The sequence below is a fragment of the Lytechinus variegatus genome, chromosome 8 (genome assembly GCF_018143015.1).
Source record: "Lytechinus variegatus isolate NC3 chromosome 8, Lvar_3.0, whole genome shotgun sequence".
Taxonomy (NCBI): domain Eukaryota; kingdom Metazoa; phylum Echinodermata; class Echinoidea; order Temnopleuroida; family Toxopneustidae; genus Lytechinus; species Lytechinus variegatus.
The window spans coordinates 27,588,185-27,613,246 of record NC_054747.1 but is presented as its reverse complement, the minus strand read 5'-3'; the positions used below and the strand labels follow the sequence as shown (position 1 = coordinate 27,613,246).

The following is a 25,062-nucleotide window of genomic DNA, read 5'->3' as shown; positions in this document are numbered from 1 at the left end:
GCAAGGACGAATGCTTAAATCTGGATTCAGTCTGTATCGTGCTTTCATGCATAACTTTCCTTATTTCCCTCCGAATGTTAGGCATATACGTTGCGTGATTTTACGAATCCGAGGTTTATGGCGTTATTATGCGCATGATGCACGTTATTTTACAAAGTGACCAAAACAGATTCGGCGGAACGTCAGACTCATGCAATGAAAGTGGAGGGGCACCTAGTGTTTGGCAGACAAAATGTGCCCCTCCACTTTCTTTTTGCGAGCCTGATGTTCCGCTGCCTCTGGATCTAAACCCCCTTGTTCTTCATAAGATACACTGGTCATGAATGTCTACCTGCGATTCACTTCAAAATGATCAATCGATTGGGAAGAATATTTGTTTTGTGCGTTTTAAAAATGATTAACTTTATGCTTTAAATTGTTTTGAATTATTTGTATTGGTTAATCCAGCGCGCAAAGTTTTGAGCGCCGATAAAACATTAACATTATGATCGTGATAAATATAAGAATCGTGTTTAGGAGACAGGACGAAGTTAAGGACAGTTCGTCAGTGAAGTTATTTGGAATTAAGTGTAAGACATGGTTACACCGTGGCATTCATTTTACGAATTATCCCGTAGAAAACGTATAACACATTACCATAAGATTTCTTTTCAATCCCAACCCATAATGTTCATTTTTTTAAAGCCCATGTAATGTCCGAACATACCTGCTATCAATGGCCTCACTTGCTTGCTAGCTGATCCAGCACTCACTGTCCCGTCCGTACTACGTAATAGGCAGCGGTATATATTTCCATCATTTTCGTCAAGCCTTATTATTGTTAAATTTCCGGTGGAAGTATCGGCTAAAAAGCTGAATTTCGATGACGAACGAATGCCATAAGAGCAGTAATCATTCTTCCAACATGTATGAGATGCTACTTGGATGTTGCTGCCCTTGGTCCAAATCAATCGCCGATATTTGGTTTGAGGTGTAAAGGAACAGACCAGGGTGAAATCTTGCCCGATTACTGGAAAGGAGTTGTTTGTCTGGATAGACACTTGAAATGCATGGTGTCCTGTATTGTTGAAAGAAAACGGGAATTTGATGGAACAAACCCTAGAAAATGTCTAACCATGAATGTTCAATCCTCCGTGGGCTAACGTTTGGATCAGTTATGTATTCAACTCTTCCATTAAATGAGAAACTTGTTACAAAACTATAAACAATTTATATGGATAGATTTCACTTTTACTAGAAAGCATCCTTCGCTGATAAGAGGGATTATTCTCTTCTTCTTTTACTAACACCTTTTTTTACATCCACTAACTATAAATGTCCGAGTTATACTCCTTAAAAGGCTTACGACAGCCTCTCACAAGTTTGCATGTGATCATCCTTCTTTTTTAAATCGAATTCAGTAACACACGCATAGTTATAAAGTTATACGTTCCCACATCGACAGCGGTTTGAAAATAAAAAGAATGAACAGATTTACCAAAGTTTGAAATAATAAGGCCAAGAAAAAGGAAAATTTCTCCGGGAAAGACCATCATTGTTCAGCCAGCGACACAAACAGTTTCGACAAATCTATGAAGTAAAATGCTTGATAAAGAAGAAAAAAGCAATGGAAAAATGAAAAACTATGAAACTGAGAACCACTGCATTCTAGAGTATTGGCCGGTGAATAAAGACATTTAAGTCATTGTAGTATCTAATAGAAAATCGGTTTCACAAGCTTCTACGAAGTTCATTAGAATGAAAAGACTTATACCATGCTGCATTGATTTGAAAGAGATGGCGCTCTTTCAGTCAGGAATCAGGGAAAGTTAATTCTATTTAAAAAAAAATCATAGCTTTGGAGGTATCAATGCATTGTGTTCATTCTTATTCAGATAGGCTTTATGTTTTGCATTAAATTTTATCGGAATTTACTGAAGGTTCTCTTATATATACTGAGGCAAGACTGGACCCGCAAAACAAGTGTACTTTTTAGGGGAAATAGGGTCATCCGTCAAGCGCTAATGCATTTACTTCGCAGTGGCACGGTTGTACCCGTGGTCACAAGTTATGCAAAACTAAAAGGAACCCTCTCTTGAATACATGGTCTAAATACATGTTTTAGAACTATACGATTTTATCCGAATAACATTTGATTCTCATGCTACTAAAGGCTTTGGCACATGTCGCATTCTAGGAGGTGTATAATGAAACCTCGAATATTTTAATGCTCGTTTAAGTCGACTCACGTCCATCATATCACTGGAGTGTACAAGGCACTCTACAGGTATACATGTACGTCAAAATAAGCAGAATAAACTACGATCGTATAAAATAGCAAATAATAGATATATTGAATGCCACACCTAATGGGGCACACTTGGCACTCGTCTAAAAGATCATGCATCTAAAGAAATCTCCAGCACTGCTTGTCCAAAAGAAGATGCAACAACAACAGGATGAAAAGGGTTTAATTTTATGTATTAAGAGCAAAAAAAAGAAAAAGAAAGAAAAGAAAAAACATCACCTACGATGGTGCACACTGGGCACCCACCTTATGTTAAAGTGACCTTCCATTGACAAATCATGGGAAATCATAGCCAATCTCAGAACAGAGAAGGGATTCAAGTCTTTCACTCGGCTGCATGGCTGGGGTGTTATGAAAAAGACGTCGGCATGTCTGTGAGGTCTAATAAAGGAGAACAATAGCTAGTAGACTAACCAAACAGAAGTAAACTGCGTGTTTTCACTTTGAAACATGTAATTTCACAGAGATTATTGATTTTGGTATTGCAATCAAGATACCTGCTGAGAGTCTAGGAACTGGGATTGTGGGAAAGTAGAACTGCGACGACCCGAAGTAAATAAAGATCACGAGGTCGGTAAAATCTGTGCTGTCTGAACTTTTATCGCATTAGTCCGACGGCCTCTCATGACTGACGGACTATATTACACAAGTCAATTGGCCTTTTGCAAATATCGCATTTATTCAATTTCCCATGATTTGTCAATGGCATGCCGCTTTAATGCACTGCCCGCGCATTTCTCCCCACCAACTCATATATGCATGTTTTTTTTTAAAGTATTTCCGTGCAAAGTAACACATGTTAAGTCATATGGCATAATTTATCTTCAAAGAAAAGATAAAGGCAAATAAAAAAAAGACAAAACACCAATTTGCTTACTTCACATCTACCGTAGATCAGCTGTATATGTATAGTGTAATCAAGAGAGTAACACACTATTTGTAAAGAAATATGTGATATAATTTTGATAGTTAGTACTTCATTAATGGATAAAAATATATAGTCATATTCTTGTTAGTGGAAGGCTACATGTTAATGATTTTTTATCGCACCTTACGTTGATCTAATGGGTCTATATTTTAGAAAAATAATATTCTGGATGGAAAATACAGAATAGCTTGGGCAACAAATATGACAAAAAGATCAGTTTGTTTAACATTCAAAATATCAAAAGAATGACGTTGAGTGATTAATTGAAAAAAAAAAATTCTACTGTGTGTCGTAAAATCGCAACGAGGGTAGGTTCTCACATGCAAAAAACATGACCTCTGGCAAAGCTTTGCGCAATCTCTACACGTTCCCACTGACAATTTACTCACCATTTGCATTGCTGAATCCCCTCACCCAGAATTTCTTCTTTTGTGTTATTGTGAATAAGAGGCTTCATGACGTTTACTTAACTATGCAGTATGTCTGTACCAATTTAAGTATTCACAATTTCGTCGCATTTAAAATCCTGACATTAATTCAGAATAATTCGCATTTAGTAGATATATTAAATACAATGTCATCTATCAATTTTTTTACCAGTTTTTACATAAAACCATTTACACATGAAACTAATTCGTTTGTTTGTAGATAGACATCATAAGAAAGTAGAGCAGGATGGATTTAATCTCTATAACGGTTCGAAAGAGACGAAATAGCCATTATAAAAAAATGAGAGTAGAATAGATTCCGTTACTGAAACTGATGACAGGTGCTGTTGTTGAGTTCAGTACCATTCAAGAACCAGGTTATTGAGGCTGTTGGTCTACTGTCTGATCTACATATGAGAATGGCAATAACGCTGCCTTGAAAACTGGGTACACGACGAACAGAATAGTCCACAATGACTGGAGGGTCTAAAAAATGCAAAGAATAATGTGATTAAAGAATGAAAGATTGCGGAGTCACCAAGGTCAGGGAAAATGATTTTTGTGGAATATCGTGTGTTATACTACATGTAAAGGAATGTACTTTTTTTTCTTCCAAATTTTAAGACCATAATCAAGGGGAATGAATGAAGACGTCATGGTTATTAATGCCATCTTTTTCAATTATTATGCCGCTAGGTTTTGTGTTGAATTCAATCTGAGTTACGCTTATTAAGCTAACACATTTTCTAATATAATATATATAATAATTTAATAATTTTGAGTATTTTAAAATCTTGATATCTATGTAATAAGAATTTAAATGATTCGGATTTTTGTGTAAAGTCAACCAGTGACCGCACTCAATGAACTAATGTGAAACCTTGAGTTTTGATTAAAAAGTGATGTAGCATTATTTATTATGGGAAAACGAGGCATGCTTGAAATGTACTCGTTGCATTAAGCAATACGAAGGTAGAATAATGAAGTTGACTTGTAATACTAAATGATCGACCTGCTATATGAAAATTGATCGATCGATGAGACTTACAAAGAACATGAAGAACATCATTAACCCTTTGAGGCTTCATATATGCATCGTTTGGTTGAAAAACCTGACAGACTATAGATCTTCCATGATCATCTTTCGTCGGGGTGAGTTTGAGTACACTTATGGAATCGAATCGATGATATGTATTCAAGTAGGATTGTCTTTGAGACTTGTTGGTTACATTATTTGCTTCAAGATACCACTGGAAGGTTGGTTCTGGGTAACCATTGTTTGCTGTACAAGTGACTTTAGATGATACACCATCCTGTAAGCTTTGTGTTCCATCGAGAATAGGAGGATCAGATGGCCCTGGGAAATTGTTGATATCAAATACGTTAAGCAGGAACGGTCCATATTTCTTTATAAAAAAATGTATTAACACCAAAAAACTAATATAAAAATGATTGCATTGAATTGTTATTACGACATAATAACACAATAATCGAAAAAAGTCGGTTGCATTAACCAACGGCTTGGAAATATTCAAAATTCGATCTCTCTTCTAATAGATTAAATAATAATAATCTGCATAGAAAACAATACGACTATGTTGCACATGTATCAAAACGCCTTGCATTTGCTACTTAATTATCAAATGGGATGTTGCCGCTGGCTTTCCGATAAGTAGCCTATCATTTAATGTGCATTGAATCTGTGCATGGCTTAAGACACTACGGATACCTACCGTTGACCATGACCATTAACTCTGTATGACGTTGGTTTATACCAACAGTAGTCACACACCGAAGATATTGATAGTGGTGACTCCTCATTGGATTCAGCAGAAGCAAAGACTCTGTGTCGCGTAAACTTTGGTCATCCTGATTTGTTTTCGACGTAGAGGTCGTCCTACCGGGATCTTCATCCAACCCAACAGACCATGATACAACTGCTGTCGGCCGAGATCCTGCACTTGTGCAGTTGAATGATGTCACTGTATCTTCAAGAACAGTCACCCTTCTTATTCCAGCCTTTGAGATCGTAACTTTATTAGACGTTGTAAGCAACAAATTACTAGACGAAACTAGAAATGACACAAAACAAAATTATTTAATCCACTTAAATAAAATGCAGCTGAACTGATTTTTGATTCTCAATTTTCCTTCTTATAAATGGGTGTATATGAAAATAGTCGATGGTTTTTTTTTCTTTGTCCCTCACTTTCTGATTCGGTGTCTCCCTATAAAATGCTTTAAAGTGTTGAATGTCAAAACATCTCTAGACAGCATGGTAATTTTCATTAAAAATTTCTAGGTTGAAAGGTTAAGGCTTCTGACGAGACAGGGACATAAAAGGGCGGTCATTTCTATTTCTAGGAACGTACAGGTATTTTTAAATTTGGTCGTACAAAGAGCGAAGATCACTAAAAGACAATCGAACTTTTCCAGCACGAAGACATGAACATGGTCAAGGTCAAAATTGCCGAAATAATCATCCGTCATTTAAAATGGATAAATTCAACAAAGGGTCCTGATGTTCAGTTTCATATACACAATGTCAACACTTAATATTACCAAACACAATATTTGATGTGTGTGTGGGGGGGTAGTTGTTTGTGACGGAGCAAATGACCGTTTATGTTAAACAAACTTACCCTGAACTTCTAAACGTACGGTTGTATTGAGACTCCGATCTAGCCCGCGATGTAAAGCAGCACAAGTTAAAACCTTCCCATCATCATGTCTAGATGGTCTCATAAAAACACCTTTACAAGAAGTGTAAGAATCACCCTCAACAGTGTTGATCTGATCTTCTATTCCAATCGCTACTCCTTCAGGATTTTTCCATTTGAGTTCTGGAGGTGGTCTAGTACCTTGGACTGTACATGTTAGGTTGTGGGTTTGGCCAAGGGTAAGGGTAACTGATTCTCCATCAGTGTAGACCGAGCGATTGTCTTTAATTGTCACCGAACTAGGTGTGACTGAATGTTAAAGAGAATAGTCATGGAAATGTTTATTAATATGTAAAATTTAGTGTTAGCTAACAAATAAAACGTTACTAAGTCAACATTTTCGTGTTAATTACCTTTTCTTTAAATTATTTTCAGTAGTGAATCAAATTCGTTACGCAGTGATATGCGAGACTCGACGTGCGTAATAATGATCCGGTTTTCCATACCATTGTCATTTTTTGTGAACATTGCGATGGTTGAATATTGCGTTTTTATATATATTTTTTTTATTTCGTGTGATTAATACGAATGGATCTATTATTTCTTTCAAACTATTACCCACATTCAGAAAATCAAATCAAGAAAATATATGATGGAAAATATTTACCTTGTGACAGTACCTTTAGTTCAAATGAACTCTGAAATGCATCAGCCCTGGTGGCAACCAAGCAGCGATACCTGCCGCTGTCATCTACCCCTAGATAACTTATTGTCAGGTTTCCGCTGGAAGAATCAGACATCAAACTGTACTTCGAAGCATCTGAAATGTTTTTCTCGTATGTAGGTTCTGTCCCGTCACCTTTATCCTTTGCTATGACCGCGTTTCTGTTTTCCACATGAAGCCATGATAGAACATGATGTTTGGACGGGGACGTAAAGGCGCAAACAAGAGTTATATTATCGCCAACAACCGGGAGAATATCCGAGTTCTGCAGAAAGGTAGATACATTCATCCCACGTGCCTTGTGAAAGGTAAAGATAATAAAGATTATATGAACTGAGAAATTCATTCTCCGTCTCGTAGTCCAGATTTATTTTCCGATTGTAATAAAACAATATAACACCTATCGAGCTCAGGATGTGAAATGAGCAGGAGGCGGTGTTTGCTTTCGATCAGCTATAGGCTGCCAAGCTATGGATTGACCCTTTTCAGTCATAGCGAAAATGAAAGCTATTAAGCTTCAAGTAAAAGGTGGAATGTTAAATAATTGATCGCTCTTGCAATTAAAGGTATTGTTTAACTTTGTGAGGAGCCGATTTAATAAATTCTCAAACCAAGATGAAACATGTGTACAAGTACATGTGTAAGAACTAATAAACCCTGAAAACAACCATTATTGAGAATAAAAAGCTAAAACTACAAGGCAAACCCCGATTTTGTAATTAGGCGTCTTATAGACACCTAAACAGTACACATAAGTGTATGGGATGAAATTAAGATGGTGTTTCCGGTCACTTTATATTTCAATTTTTGAATCACTAAATAAACATTTTCGAACGCAATCTTTTCTGGGCTTCATTTTGGAACATATCACAGACACAAGTCTAACCTTCTAGCTCAGATTTTTTTAAAGTCAAACCAATGTTAACCAATCACTTTAATCATTGATTTGAATTGTATTCAAGGTTATTTTCTCTAAAGTTGCTTTCATAGGCAAATGCAATAAAGGTAGGAATCAACTAATTCTGGCAAGTGGACGAATAATTTTTTTTATTTGATACAATGAGAGCCCTTGTATCAATTTTCCCCCAAATAAGTTTACTCTGTCGTGTATTCTCATTATGAAATGTCCAATGAAATGATTTGTAATCGATAACATACAAATTGATAAATCAAAAATATATGCGCCCTTAATCGGTCTCAATAAATGCTACCAGGCAACAAAGAGAGCTGAAGATGTCGTCTGATTTTGGTCTACGAAGAGCCATGATGGTTGATTTGGGGTGGCTGAAATATCAGATAAAAGAAGAATATTTTTTCTTTCTCAGGAAAATGGTTTGGATATATACATATTATTGGGACAAAAGCTAATGAGAGTTCGTTGTCAATGCATGTCAAAATAGGGAGAAATACCTGTGCAATTCTGAATGACGTGAAAATTTATAGCAGCACAACTTATGCAATTCTTCAACACAATTTATTACTAATGCATTAAATATCAATACTCACATGATATGTTCAGCACCATGCTTGCATTCATTGCGAGTTCCAAGGGTATTGTAGGCTGAACAGACTGACAAAGAAGACGTTTCCCTTGGTCAAAATTATTTGGTATGAAGATCAGAGTGCTTTCAGCATCATATCGATAAGTGCTGTTGATAGATGTCTTCAGGGTTGAATTGGCCGTGACATTTTTTGACCCGATGTACCAGTGGATGAGAGGAGCAGGGTAACCATTGAAAGCTACGCAGGTAACTTTACTTCTTTGACTGGCTTGGAGATCCTCTGGGATCGTCAGTTTAACATAATCCGGAATAGCTTGTGGTGGACAAAATAAAGTAGTGAAATATAAGATATCTAAAACTTGGTGTAATAATGCATTTGGTCGGTACCGGCGAGCATATCCTCAACTGTATTTATTGTACAGATGAACTTCTCAGCTTAAATGGAAAAATCAGCATGGCCCGTGGAACAAAGGTTCTATCAAGCTATTAGGTTTGATGATCTCGATTTGTTAACAAATTATCAGCCTGTTTTGGGTTTTAGTTTGTATAGAATACGTTCGCAATGGAAGAACATATCAAGCCATGATATCGTAACTCACCGTACACCATCAATCTGGCTACTGCTTGATCAACAAACTTGCCATTCAAATATGCGTTGCATTGAATGCTCTGTCCGTGGTCCTCCTTCCTTGGTAGTACTGTGATGGTTCTCTCAGTGTCAACCAAATTATCATCTGAAACAACACTACGAGTCTTTGTGATGTTAAGAATACTAATGTTGCCATTAGGATAGTACCATTCTAATTCAGTTGCTGGGAATGACCCAATTGCTTTACACGTGACTGAAGTGGTTAAATCTTCTTTAATGTATAGACTTCTAGACGCAGTTCCATGTTCTTGGTGGCCTTCAGCCTGAGGAACCAACAGCAGCATACTAGATGGTAAAACTGCAAGATGAAGAGAGGGGATTGACATACAGAACTTATTAAAATAACGTAAAATAAACACATAGATTTTATTTATCTAGTGTCATTATGTATATATGTTTTGAAAATTTGAAAATACGAGGGAAACTGTAAAAAAAAATACGCGTATTATAAGACATTAAGGTTGTCTGTAGGTTTTGACCACCTAAGAAATCATACCAAAAGCTTCGGTCTCTGTTGTTAGTTGTTCTGCTGAACTCCGTTGGCTCCACTCACGAAAACACATAGACTAAAGTTCTAGCTCGATCATGGAAGTAAAGTTGCGCGACAGCGAGAAATTAAGTGACCGTTTTCCCCCTTTTTAAGTTTATTTTCACCCGTTTTGGTGCATTTAGGCCAAGACGGAATAATAATGTTTATTTTGGTACAGTTCTGTCTAACACTTAGCATGCTTAAAGTTATTTACACTATACCAGTAAGCAAAGGACAAAACGAGAGTATGGTATGGATCATATAATATTATTTCTTTCCTAGAGAGTACATACCCTGAACATTCAAATGAACCGATATCTGGAGATTTTTATGAAGTTTTGAATGTGATGCAGTGCACTTAAGTATCCTTCCCTGGTCATTCTTAGAAGGTTTGATTGTTACAACTTTTTGGGAGATATATAGGTTGTACTTGTCTTGTATGGTATTATTCTGATCACGAGGTAAAGATATTATATCGTAGGGTATATGCCATTGTAATACTGCAGGAGGCCTTGCCCAGTATGCTTCACATGTGATGTTAAGTTGCTGTCCAGCCGTTACGGTTATAGTCGTGTTGTCAATGGAAGGACGATTCGATCTCACGTCTATGACACGAATCCTTAAAGGTGGAGCTGGTGACAGAAAAACAGAAACAAATACATGTAGGTCTACTTCATTTTGGAAGGAATTAATTTCACTGGTCTGAAAATAATGAAAGATACCTCTTATGGAAGGAATATGATTTTCTAAATTCTGTCGCCATTCTTATATGAGTGACACTAGAAATAATTATTGCCATAAACTTAGTTTATTCAATATTTTTCCTGCTGTCTACGCAATCGATGTCATTAAGGTGTATGTCGAGGAAACACAAGAGTAAATTCTCCTACATAATGAAGCTCAACTACTCATGCAGAAGTAACTAACTCTAGGTCATGTAACATGTACTTTTGTACTAGCCAAGCACCAGGTAAATAGGCTATCTATTCAATTCAATATAATCGATAGTGGTAGGCCATTGTAAACGACTTTGATTTGTGGAAGCCTCTATCCTTCCTACGGTGGTTATAGAGCGATCTTTAATTCATTTCATCAATTTCAGAGGCGAATCTTGGGTCACATTTGCACTCGCCGAAATATGTAAAGACATGTGTATCTATCTATATCTATCTATATATATATATATATATATACACACGCACATATATCCAACTCCCCTTTCTCTGACGGTAAGGATCGCCTAGGCTAAAAAGTACCAAATCTATGGGAGTGGTTTTAGGAAGCAGTACATTGCAGCTCATCGTCTCTGGGCCGCACCACAATACTGGTCAAACCCTTACTAGTAAAAAGCTTGATCCGCCACTGCAACTGAACCACAAATTTTTCTTTCAGGCTTAATATCCCAATATCGTTGTTGTAACTTACTAACCCGGTGAAAATGGCGTCACATGTGTGCTCATGGATCCAGGTTTCTCATTTCCGTATGTGCTGCTTAATGAGCAAGAATAATCATCGCTATCATTCTCATCAAGATTTCTAATGGTTAAATTTCCACTCGAATTATCAGCCGACAAGTTGAACTTGTTTGGGTCAAGAAAGGTTGACAATATGCAATCTCTATACGGTAAACATGAATGAGAGGCCACCTCGACATTGACACCCTTGGTCCAGACCACTCGCCGATTTCTTGATTCCGGTGTGAACGAACAGGACATTGTAAAGTCTTCACCGATGACTGGAAGAGACTTGTCCGTCTGGATAGACACTTCAAATGCATGGTGTCCTGCAAGGGTGAAAGAAATAGAATTCGATGAAGGAAACCCCACGATATGCAACATGTACATTAAGCAATGTAATGATGAATACAACACACCCTCTGGCATGGCAAAATAAAGGATAGACTTATCGGGCAAGATTGGACACCCAAGTATTTAACGTTACGTGGTCGGCCATGAGGTTCAAATTTTAGTTGTGTGGATTATGCCAATGACTCTACTCTATAAACTTTAGATAATAAAACAAATCAGTGCACAATATGTTTCCATAGCACTTCACCAGGTTGGTTATTCTAGGTCCCTCTTCAATAAATTTATTTTGCAAACAAGGATAGAAGATTTGTATTTCCTTTTACCACAACTTAAGTTGGTTTTCCATAGTCATGTGCATCCTTCTTGGAAATATTTCTAAGATGCTCAGACACGGTGGATACATCAATTGCATAATAGGAGCGACCTCTACTTCCTTATCCCCAATCACTTACACCTAGATCGGTTCTCAGGTTAATTTTCTGATAATCGATGAAGTTCCATGACTACTTGGTTTGGGATTCCACGGCAGTACTTGCTTCCTTTGGCAAGGCGTTAATCTGCATTTGCCGCTCATGTGTAGTAAGTGGGTACCCGATAGGAAAGAATTCTTTGAATGCCCGATGCGCCGATCTAAAGCCGGGTTGATAATGCATTAAGCGCTAAATGATGCATATTATTGTTAACTCTAGGTCTGTTCGCATTCTACAATATCTACTTAACACACTCATATACAGGCCTACACCAATGCTACAATGAGTACTTGGGCTTCGGTAAACTTACCAAAAGAAATGGCAGGGCTCAGCAATAGATACATAATTTGAAAAATAACCTCCATGACTATCGATATCTACAAATAGCAAGCTGAGAATATGAGAACAAAATGTGATAGAGTGCATCATGATGTTTAAGAATCCATTTTGATTTATAGCACTGGAAACGATTATCATAGAATCGATACAATAGTGATTCAGTTTCGCAACATCAATAAGATATCAATTTAAAATGACATTTTGCGTGACTTGATGAAAGAATAAGGTGGCGCTCTTTGTTGCATCGTTTATTTAGAATTGATGTCTTTACAACCGCTTCAATAAGAACCGGAAATATACTCTGACAAACGATAAGTGGCCATGGAGGAAGTTGTAACAATGCTTTACAGTGTTATATTCAGCAATAAAGAATCTTACGAATGTAAATAATTTAAGGAATATTGAAATAAAAAAGTATATATCTGTATTTGTTTTTATTGTGGCGAGGCTTATACAAGTGTTTAATACATGAAATACCAATAAGTATTGCTAAAATTTAACCTATAATATTAAAACAAATGTAATGCACCTGATGCAACCAACCAGCCAATGTTTAGAAAGTTTTGATATCAATATAAAAAAATTTACTTTTTATATATGGGTTTTAGAACCGTTAAACTGAATTTCGCATTTATAACAATGAAATTTCAGAGAACCGGAAAATTTAATCATAACCATTAACCTTATCCTCAAGATTTCGGATAGCGACAGCATCTGTATCTGAATCGGGTTTGAAAGATATTGTCACAGAGAGACTCAAATGATAACAATTCAACACATGCTATTTGCCATATAAAACAATCTATATCTGTTTATTTACCTTGATTAATAATAATTTTAGCTTTCATCAACCAGAGAAACTATTATCACATGCATGTGAAATGCACAACCTCGTTCTTGCTATCAATTATCTATTTGAAACCACCATTTACAATCATGACAATGGTTGATATATCAAGAATCTGGGAATATTATTTCAACAAGAAATCCCATATGACATGGTGAACATATTAAACTCACAATTAGCATTAAGTGAATCTATTGTCTTACTATCCATACATATACCTCACTGTAACACACATGGTATTAGGCCCTGAATTAGCCTAATCTTTCCTATCCTTCACCATTTGGTATACAACTCTTGTACCTGGGAACGTTTAGACACCACTTGAGTACTTAAATGTCTTAACATCCTAAGCTGTCAGTCAACTCTCAATTAGTTCTCTTCACAAGCATAGTGAGTTGAAACGGACACAAGAACTGTCAATTTTCAACTTCTACAATCAAATATCTTGTTCCGTGCACCAACTTGAGTACAAAGGCTTACTGCGATGACTGGGCTACTTGCCCTTCAACAATGAACTTGCTCCACCTCTCTTTTTCACTGTCGTTTATTCAACTTACAATTTTTGTAAAAGTAATTATTAGATTTTACTCATTTCAATCAAAGAGAATGCATTTTCAACGTGACAGAAACATCTGAATGTCATCGGCATAGATCAATATGATACTGTACAGAGTGATGGCGAAAATATTTTTCATTGCGATTACGTACAAAGAAAACAAGACATGCCCGCCCATAGAGTAACCTTGAAGGTAAGCGGTCTGAAATCAGAACAGCCTTTTATACATTGAATGCATTAACAACGGACTGTGAATGACTTGACAAATATGAAAAAAAATATATATTTCCTTGCATAACAAGTAAATATAGCATCAGATGGAACTTCAAAAAGTCAAAATTGCCCAATCATGAAGAGTGTTGCTTGTGGCATGTCGATTTCCCGATGTTTGTCAATATATCTTACTTGTACCTATTGGCCTTTGCTAATGCCACAATGTTGGTTTACTCAAACGACCCAAAATTGATTATATGCCTTTAGAATTAAAATCCCCGTACTCACGTTCAGTCACAAATGTCGAAATCTGGGTCTACCGCCTTCCAACATGTGTGACTGGCGATAAAGACAAGTTTTTGAAAAACGGAAGTCACACCGCAAATAACAACTCCTTTAGTTGCAGCGAAATATTTGTATATTGAATAAGCAAATTAAAGGATATTTAAATATTATTAGGTAGGAATTATCACCAGATGATAATAGGGATACATTTTAATTCAATGACAAAATGAAACAAGAACCGTGTTTGGTTTTATTCACCAAGAAAGGAAACAAACTGGTCTGTTGAAAACAGGGCAGGTTAATGGCTTCAAATATTACTTATCAAGGCCTTTCGTATTGTGTAGAAATGTGTACACAGCTTAATCAATACAAGTTCTTAGGTCTATAGGCCTAGGACTTCAAATTTCATCAATTTGGGAAATAAGTTAAACTTTGTTATCACGTACTGTTTACATCAGGTGGGCCACAATAATGCTTTTGAGTGCCAGCACTGTAAAAAGTATGTAATCCTATTTGGCAGTCATTCTATTCTAGGATTTAAAATCATAACCTGATTTTAAATATTGGTTGGCAGTCAACGAATTTTATATATTTTTTTCGAAATAGATTCTAATAGATCAATCAAATATATTTGCGTCTTTAATCGCTCTTAAGCTGCCAGGCAACGAAAAGAGTTGAAGTTGTCGTCTGGTTTTGGTCTAGGAAGAGCCATGCTGGTGGATTTGGGGTGGCTGAAATTTCAGTTATAATGAAAATAATATTAATAATCTTGATTACTTCTTTTACAGCGCATAACTTTACGTCTGCCCAACGCACCTATGTGAAACAAAAGACACAAGTTAAAACTAAGTAAAATGAATTTAGAGAGTATTCGAAATTAGTTGGAAACTAAGTTTATTACATGACAAGCATTTTTTCTTATTTTTCTTAGAGAGAGAAGACTTTAACTTATGCAAATCATGTATATTTCGCATTGTAAGAGTGAACATTCCAAGGAATGGCAGAAGCATGTAATGCAAAAAAAAAGGGGAATAATTTTTTTTCTCAGATAAATGGGTAGGATTGTGTTGTCATTGTAAAAAGTAACTGAAGCAAAAATGGCAATTTTGTGTAAAAGAAAAGTAAACGATCTTTGGACTAATGTTACATGTAAAGAGCTTTCGTTGTCGATGCAAGTCACAGAATAGAGAATATCTCTACAATTCTAAATAAACTGAGAAGTAGAATTGCACAATATTCCAAATATTTATTATATTTCATTTCACTATTCATTACTCAAGCAGTAGTTATTGATACTCACAGGATATGTTCAAAATCATGCTTGCATTTATTGACGATTCCAAAGGCGTATCAGGTTGAAATGCCTGACATAGAAGATGTTTCCCATGGTCAAACCTATTGAGTACAACGATTAGAGTGCTTTCGGCATCATATCGACCAGCGTTGTTGATGGATGTCCTCTGGGTTGAATTGCCTGTGACGTTCCTTGATCCGATATACCAGTGAATGAAAGGAGCAGGATACCCATTGCGAGCTGTGCAGGTTATGTCGGTTTGGATACCGTCTTGAAGGCTCTCTGGGACGGTCAGTTTAACATTATCTGGTATGGCTTGGGGTGAATGAATTAAAGCAGTGAAATAATAAGATGTATTTGGTCGCTACCGGCAAGCAGATCCTCAACTATTAATTATGACAATATAAAACGTATTAAACGTACATTATGAACCCTTGAGCTCAAATGGAAAAGCCAACATGACCAGTGAAATACCCAGTACAAGGTGCTGACAAGCCATTATTTTTGACAATGGTGACATTGGATGATTTAAAGTCTGGTGTTGACCTTGGTGTTGGTGCTGGTGTTGAAACTTGGATTGCTCCCCCTGGCTCTAAATCTTACTCATAGTTTGCAAACTGATCTAGATCACATTATAAACACCTCAAAAACTAGTGAAGTACTTTTCAAGATCATCTTCATTTTATGTGTGGCATTATAATCGTGTAAAAATTGACCCAACACCAACACCAAAAGGTCAACACCGTACTTGAAATCACCCATTTGGGTTATTTGATAGGCAAATAATAAGCGTTTTTTATATTTGTAAAGAATACTTTCGAAATGGAAGAAAATATTTAGCCATGATATCCAATTTATAGATTTTTAAGATACATCGTAACTCACCGTACACTATCAATCTGGCTACTGCTCGGTCAACAAACTTGCCAACCATATATGCGTTGCAGTGAATGTACTGTCCATGGTCCTTCTTCTCTGGCCGTATTTTGATGGAACTCTCAGTGTAAGCTAAATTATCATCTGAAACGAAACTTCTAGTCTCTGTGTTGTTCAGCATGCTAATGTTGCCATCGGGAAAATGCCATTCTAATTCAGTCGCTGGGAATGATCCAATCGCTTTACAAGTGACTGAAGTGATTGAATCTTCTTTAATGTATAGACTTCTTGACGGAGTTCCATGTTCTTGGTGGCCTTCAGCGTGAGGAACAAAGAGCAGCATACTAGATGGTAGAACTGCAGGATGAAGACAGCGGATTGACATGCAAAACTTATTAAAATCACGTAAAATTTAATTCAAAGCTATGATTTGTTTAGTGATGCTAAATGAAGATGCTCTGAAAATTGGAAAATATTACAGAAGCAAAGAAAATGACCCCCGTTAAAAGACATTGAGATGGTCACTAGATTTTGAACAAAAAAGAAAGGTTACACTTAAAATGCTTAAAGTTGTTTATTTATCAGTAAATAAAGGACAAAGCCAGAGGGTGGTATGGATATCTTTCCTTCCAAGATGATACATACCATGAACATTCAAATGAACCGATATTTGGAGATTGATTTGAAGTAGTGGATGGGATGCAGTGCATTCGAGTATCCTTCCTCGGTCATTCTTAGAGGCTTTGATTGTTAGAGCTTTTTGGGAGATATATAGGTCGTCTCGTATGGCATCAGACTGATCATGAGATAAAGCTATTACATCGTAGGGCATATACCATCGTAGTACTACAGGAGGCCTCGCCCAGTATGCTTCGCATATGATGTTAACTTGATGTCCAGCCGTTACTTTTATAGTCGTGTTGTGAAAGTAAGGAAGATTCAAGTTCTCGTCTGTTATACGAATCCTGAAGGGTGCAGCTTGTGACAGAAAGTGGAAACAAATAATTGCACAAAATTCGGGTTGGGTCTAATTTCACTGGTGTGAAAATTTAGTCTTTGCGAAGAAAATACTATTTTCACAACTCTTCCTATTCAAAACTTAAAATTGACTAGGGGTAGGTCTATTAACTATGTGTCTTTGGCATTGCCCTTAACCTAGTTTATTAATCAGAATTAGAATTTTGTCGAGAATAGACGTCGATTTCACCAACTAATATAGAAGCAGCTTTGTGACATAACTTTATTCATGTACCATCAAAATGTTTTACTAATAATATATTGAAATGGTTAAACACCCTGTAAACCGTTCCTCCATTTGATTCAACTTCATTAACAATGGTATGTAAAAGACTACGATTTGAAACACAGTCTCACACAAAAAAAATGTTTATATTATGTGTTATCTCTAATATCATTATTTGTAGAATACTTACCCGGTTGTAGTGGCGTTACCTGTATGCTACTGGATCCTGGTTTCCAAACCCCGTTTGTGCTGCTTAATGAGCAAGTATAAATGTCGTTATCATTTTCGTCAAGGTTATATACTGTTAAATTTCCACTTGACGTATCAGCGGCCAAGCTGAATTTCTCTGGGTCAAGATAAGTTGCGAATGGATATGGTGAACATGATTGACTTGCCACCTGGATATTGCTAATCTTCGTCCAAACAATCCGCCGATATCTGGTTTCAGGTGTGAAGGTACAGACCAGAGTGAAATCTTCACCGATGACCGGAAGATAGTTGTCTGTCTGGACAGACACTTCAAATGCATGGTGTCCTGTATGGGTGAAAGAAAGAGGATTCTTCGGAGAAAAATCCATGGTACACATCATGTACATGAAGTGATGTCATGATGTTATGATCAATACGACTGACATGGGCAAATGTAAATATAGACTGATTGGGCAGGAGGGAATAATAGGCCATTCGTGGGCACCCACCTATTTATCTCTACATGTTGCGGCGTGGGATGGAAAATTAGTTGTGTGGATTATGCCATTAAGATAATGAATTGCTTTAATAACCCTATAAATTTTCGATAATAGCGAAATTAGTGTAAAATATGTTTCAACTGCACTTCCGAGGTTTGATTTGCTAAGTCCCTCTTCACTAAATTTTATTTTCAAAACAAGGATAAAAGATTTGTATTCCCTTTTTACGTAAATTTGCTTGGTTTGCTTTTAATAGTCATGTGCTCTCTTTTAATGTTTGAAAATTATTCCAAATTGGACATATTTCTTAAGTGCTCAGTCAAGAGTGCAAAACTGATTGCATAATAAGAGAACCTCCACTTCTTCATCCTCAAATGACTTTCCTTTCACCTTCGTCGATGATCAGTAAACTTGTCACAAATTCGATGACGTATCATGACAACAAGGTCGGGGGTTCGAATCCCAACACAGTATCGTGTCATTGGCAAGGCGTGTATATACATTAGCCACTCGGCCCCCATGTGTAGTGAAAGGGTATCAGGTAAGAAGGAATTCCTTCAATGCTCGATGCCCCCGATCCGGGTATTCGTGCTAAAGTCGAAGTAATATTGTGCAGCGCTTAGAAACATTTGTATTAATTGCTATATAGATATTGCATATTATTATTATAACTGATTCTAGGTCTTATCGCATGCTACAATAATAATATATACGTAATACACACGTGTATAGACCTACACAAACGTAACAATGGATAATTGAATTTGGGTAAACTTACCAAAAGAAAATGCAAGGTTCAGCAGTAGGTAGATCATTTGAACAATGACCTCCATGACTTTAGGTAACGAGAAAAATCAAGCTGAGTATATGAGAACAAGATTCGATAAAATGCATTATGCTGTGTAAGATTTCATAACGATAGCACTGGAAAAGAGTATTATAGAATAGATACAATGATGATTCAGTTTCACAACTTCAATAAGACATCAATCTAAAATGACATTTTGCGTGACTTGATGAATGAATAAGGTGGCGCTCTTTGTTGCATGGTTTATTTAGAACTAAAGTCTTTACAACCGCTTCAATGAGAACCGGAAATATACTCTGACAAATGATAGGTGGCTTTGGAGGAAGTTGTAACAATGCTTTATAGTTTTATATTCACCAATAAAGAATCTCACGAAAATTTAAGGAATATTGAAATAGCGAAGTATATATCTCTATTTGTTTATTGTGCCGAGGCTTATACAAGTGTTTAATACATGAAACTCCAACAATTATTGTTAAAAGTTAACCCATAATATTAAAACATAAGTAGTGCGCTTGATCTTTAGAAAGTTCCCGGGGACCACTTCCATTCACGAGTGGGTTACATGCGCGACCATGAGATCTTAAAAAGCACCCTAAACACGTATTTTCTATGTTCTGAAAATACACCCCTTAGAAAGTATTGGCGTGTGAAACCATACCCTCAACAAGTATTGGAAACAAAACGATACTATTGGCAAGTATTCCCTGAATTGAACCTCTAAACAAGTACAGCGATATTTCAATGTTATGTCACGGACGTCGATCGTCAGTTTTCTTTACCTACATCATTGGGTTTAGTATACAATCCAACTCGCGCTGAACTCCTCTAAACACGTAGTGTTGACTCCTAGCTGGGGCAGAAAAAAATTAGTCTAGTTTGTTTTATACCCTCGAAAATTTGAACCTAAACACGTAGCTTTCCTAGCAAAATAGATACCCTTTTTCATTATTTTAGTGTTTTTGACACCCTTATTACGTTACGTACCTAACTTGCCCTATCTTGAAAAATACATCCTTTTTACGTGTTTTTGGGGTCGCGCATGGTATCCACTCGTCAATGTAAGTGCCCCCCCGGGAGAAATTTTGATATCAATATAATAATTTGTACTTTTTACATATGGGTTTTAAAAAAGTCCAACATAAACTTGCATTTATAACAATGGAATTTCAGAGAACCGGAAAATTTAAGCATCACCATTAACCCTATTCTCAAGAGCGGCAGCATCTGTATCTGAATCGGGTTTGAAAGATATTGTCACAGAGAGACTCAAATGATTACAATTCAACACATGCAATTTATCATATAGTACAATCATTGTCTGTTTATTTACCTCGATGCATAATTCTTTCAGCTTTCATGAACCAGAGAAACTATTCTCATTTGTATGTAAAATGCACAACCTCGTTCTTGTTATCAATTATTTTTTTGAAATCACCATTTACAATCATGACAATGGTTGATGTATCAAGAATCTGGAATTTTAATTTCACCAAGAAATCCCACATGACACGGTGAACCTATAACATATCTATCCTGATTTACCACAATTTCAGCCATGTCTTTAAAGCATTCGAAAGTAACTTAATTATTAAAACTGAATCACAAAAGTTTCATTCGCTTACCGATGGCTTGAGCTTCTCAGACTTGAAAAATTGTCAAGTTTACACTGAAGTAAAAAGGTTAAATATTTCTGCCTTTGGATCAGAAAAATTAGTAATTCTTGCATAATTTTAGCAAGCTCAAGAAAACAAAAACAAATTATCTTCAACTGAATTTTCAGAGCAGCCACAACCAACTCTCCTTTCCACATGGTGTTCAAGTTGAGGTGTGTCTACTCTGTACAATAGCAATCCACATACCATCTATAAAACCCAATTAGGTGCATGATTGCTATGTTTCCTATTCAAAATACACAATGCTAGGCCAAGACAATTGTGTCTTGCACAGCTGAATAACTCCTCCCATCAATGGCGCACTCAATATATACCCCCCTCTCTCTCTTTCTCACTGTCGTTTATTCAACTCACAATTTTTGTAAAAGTAATTATAAGATTTTTACTCATTTAAATAAAAGAGAAGGCAACCGACGCGTTGGCTCAGTTGGTAGAGCGTCCGTCTCACAACCGGGAGGTCAGGGTTCAAACCCCGACCGCGTCTGACCAAAAGACGTTAAGGAAGATTGGAGTTGCTGCTACCATGTTTTGGCGTTCAACGGTTAAAGATATAGAGCCTCGTTGATCCGGCGCTGCACAGCAGCTGCCGGGCCAACGATCAATTGGGCAAAGCAAATTTTTCGGAGTATTTCATTTCATGTCTATTTCGAACAATAAAATATGGATTTTCCCTTTTCTTTTCATTTTATTTTTTTTTTCAACATGACAGATATAAACATCTGAATATTATCAGCATTGATCAATATGAGCTAGAAATAAATATGATTTAAAACAAAAAAAATATGATACTGTACAGAGTGATGGCGAAAATATTTTTCATTCCGATCACATACAGAGAATACAAGACAGGCCCGCCCTTGAGTAACCTAGAAGGTAAGCGGGTTGAAATCAGAACAACCTTTTATGCATTAAATGCAGTAATACAGCTTGTGAATGACTTCACAAATATGACAAAATATGCTTCCTTGCATAACAAGGAAATAACTATAGCATCAGATGGAACTTAAAAAAAGTCAAAATTGTCCAACCGTGAAGACCGTTGCTTGTGGGATGTCGAGGTCCCGATGCTTGTCAATATATCTTACCTATCGGCCTTTGCTTATATGCCGCAAACTGTTAGTTCACTCAAACGACTCAAAATTGATTAAGTGCTTTAGAAATTAAATCCCCGTACTCACATTCAGTTACAGATGTCAAAATCTAGGTTCACCTCCTTCCAACATGTGTGACTAACAGTTGAAGGCGATAAAGACAAGTATTTGATTTGAAAAGCGGAAGTCACACTGCAAATAAATTATTTACCCTTTTAATTGCAACGAAATATTAGTCTTTTGGGTATGCAAACTAAAGGATATTTGAATATTATTAGGAATTAATACCTGAAGATAATGAGGATAATTTTTTTAAATGACAGAATGAAACAAGAACCGTAACCGTGTTTGGTTTTATTTACCAAGAAAGGAAACAAACTGGTCTGTTGAAAACAGGGCACGTTAATGGCTGGTAATATTACTTATCAAGGCCTCTAGTATTGTTTAGAAATGTAGTCACAGTTCTCTAATCCTATTTGGCAGTCATTCTATTCTATGATTACAAAATCATAACCTGGTTTTAGATATTGGTTGGAAGTCAACGAAGAGAGTTGAAGATGTCGTCTCGTTTTCGTCAACGATGATCCATGACTGTGGATGTGGGATAACTGCATTTTCATGTAAAACAAGCAAGCAAGAATAGAGAGTGATAGGTAAACAGTAAATGGCTACAATGAAATTTGCAACTAGCCAATTATCTATGCAACACTACCCTCACACAGCTGACATATAATATTGTCAATAATAATAATGATGATAATAATAACGATTATAATAGTAATACTGATAATATAATTTAAAATTAACATAGATGTCCGTCCTGGCTCGCCCTGGCTGAATATTGATGGATTATGAATTTACGACGAAATTAGTGAAGAAAACAATTCATACGTTCGTTCTTTATCGATGCGTGTCAATAATGTAAAGAAATATCAGTGTATTTCTGAATCAAATAAAAGCTAAGATTGCGGGCATTACACAAAAATAACAAAATATTGCAGATTTGCATTGATTTCTAATTCGCAATGGCTTACTCAGCAATGATTGATACTCACATGAAATGTTCAAGATCATGCTCCCATTCATCGATAGATTTAAGATTAATGTTGGTTGAACTGCCTGACATAGAATATATTTTCCATGGTCAAACCGATTTGGTGTGAAGGTCAGAGTGCTTTCAGCATCATATCGATCAGCGCTGTTGACTGATATCTTCATAGATGAATGACCGGTGACATTCCTTGACCCAATGTACCAATGGATGACTGGAGCTGGGTATCCATTAACAGCTTTGCAGGTTACATTTGTTTCCATACCGTTGTATACAGCTGGTTCGATAGTTATTCTGACATCATCTGGCAAAGCTTGTTCGATATATAGAGAAAATAATAATAATCGTATTTGTTACACCTGCATAAACGTGGACCTGGCCACGGAGGATTTTCTATCGTTACTGGGGGTGCTGTGACAATGCTCAGCATCGCCAGTAACAATAGAATAATCCTCCGTGGACAGGGCCCTGGGTATAAAAAAAATAGCAGGACAAAAGCAAGGAGATTCCATTTGGGGCATCTGCCATAATTCCAGCTCTGACCAACCCTAGTTTCCCAAAAGGTGATTCTGTTGATACGATTCACTATTTCAATTAGAATCAATTCTACAAAAGCAAACCCAGTAACCAAAGATTCTCACATATGTTCAAGATAATGCTTTCATTTACAGAGCGTTTCAATGGCAATGAAGGTTGAAATGCCTGACACAGGAGCCGTTTTCCATGATCCAGGATCGTTTTAGTAACTTGAATCACTGGGGGAAGGAGTGTGTACGTGTGGGGGCAGGAGCTTCACGCACGTTGGTACAGATAATGGTGATTTGTAGCGGTGAGTGTGCTTCAACTCATACATATTATATTAATGCTGGTCACAGTGATAAAGATTTGATAATAAACGACATTCTTCCCCAATTCCATTAAACAACACAAGCAACCAATTCTTGATATATTGACAGAGAGAAGAAAAAAAGAACTCACCATAAACTATTAATTCAACTGTTTTAGTACCAACAAGTTCTTTGTCCATCGATGCATTGCATTGGATTGACATTCCGTGGGTCTTCGTGTCTGGGTGTATCATGATGGTACTTTCAGTGTCAAACAGAGAGTTATCAAAAGAACTGGAATTGTTTACATGTTTGCTCTTATTCAAAACAATTTTCCTACCTCCAACGACAGTCCATGATAGTTCAGTCGCTGGTAAAGATGCTATGGTCTTACAAGTGATGGACGTCGGTGAATCTTCTTGGACGTATATGACCGTTGGCTTCAACAACTTCAACAACAAATGAATTAGAGAGAGGGGTACCGATTAAAAATTGTTTGATAGAGTTTAAAATGACTTCACACATTCCAGAAGATCTGCTCACAAATATTTAAAGATCCAAGTGGAGATAATGATCCATATATTTTGTGGTCATCTTGCAGACGACTAGTCAAAAATTTATCTCAAAAGTGATCTACAGTGATAATACATCATCACCTTTTAGTTGAGTTTTAATAAGTGAGCCTCACCTCTGGTGGCTTCCTATAAGTGGCTATGTATGCAGCTTGAGCCATCTTGGCTTATGTCTGTTGGCTGTATTAAATGGTGACTCTGATTATTAGATAAGATAAACCTGGCTGTCGTGTACTGCTTTATAGTATTTTATTTTTTTGCAGAAGAATTAGTTACACTCGTATTCCGATCGGAATGCATTAATCTAGACCTTAGAAACGGGGAGGAGAGAGAGAGGCAATAAGAGATACTCAAAGATAATGACAGAGGAGATAATAAATGTAATTTTCACTTTGACCGTACAATTACAGGTTGGTTCAAATAGCTATGCAAATTTTATGCAATATAAGTATATGTCTTCCTTACGACCAGATTTTAGGAGTATTTGTGTTTACAAATGATGTGATAAAAAACAACAAGCAGTCACACAAACAATAGTGATGTAACAAATACATTGGCGCAGTTCTACAAAATGATACATTATTTCATCTTCCAATACCTACCGTGAACAGTTAGATGAACCGAGCATTGAAGGTTATCTCTAATTTGTGGATGTGATGCAAAACAGTGGAGGATCTTTCCGTCATCGTTCTGGGAAGGCGTAAGAGTAA

The 25,062-nt window shown here is 36.5% G+C and overlaps 3 protein-coding genes across 3 annotated transcripts; all 3 read right to left on the bottom strand.

The window, feature by feature from the left end:
• Nucleotides 1–3,965: 3,965 nt before the first annotated feature.
• LOC121419619 (sialic acid-binding Ig-like lectin 11) lies at nt 3,966–5,632 on the bottom strand. Its single transcript, XM_041614076.1, has 3 exons — nt 5,377–5,632; nt 4,692–5,000; nt 3,966–4,129 (listed from the first exon to the last, which is right to left on the bottom strand). The coding sequence occupies exons 1-3, from the start codon at nt 5,462–5,464 to the stop codon at nt 3,966–3,968; spliced, it is 561 nt and encodes a 186-aa protein (XP_041470010.1). The 5' UTR covers nt 5,465–5,632.
• A 9,594-nt stretch (nt 5,633–15,226) lies between these two features.
• LOC121420270 (synaptogenesis protein syg-2-like) lies at nt 15,227–19,220 on the bottom strand. The gene is made up of 5 exons (XM_041614842.1): nt 19,106–19,220; nt 17,829–18,173; nt 17,041–17,373; nt 16,405–16,752; nt 15,227–15,834 (listed from the first exon to the last, which is right to left on the bottom strand). Exons 1-5 carry the CDS (start codon nt 19,158–19,160, stop codon nt 15,512–15,514), a joined length of 1,404 nt encoding a protein of 467 aa, XP_041470776.1. The 5' UTR covers nt 19,161–19,220; the 3' UTR covers nt 15,227–15,511.
• A 3,189-nt stretch (nt 19,221–22,409) lies between these two features.
• On the bottom strand, nt 22,410–24,513 carry LOC121419618 (synaptogenesis protein syg-2-like). The gene is made up of 4 exons (XM_041614075.1): nt 24,469–24,513; nt 23,932–24,229; nt 22,958–23,266; nt 22,410–22,510 (listed from the first exon to the last, which is right to left on the bottom strand). The coding sequence occupies exons 1-4, from the start codon at nt 24,511–24,513 to the stop codon at nt 22,410–22,412; spliced, it is 753 nt and encodes a 250-aa protein (XP_041470009.1).
• Nucleotides 24,514–25,062: the final 549 nt, after the last annotated feature.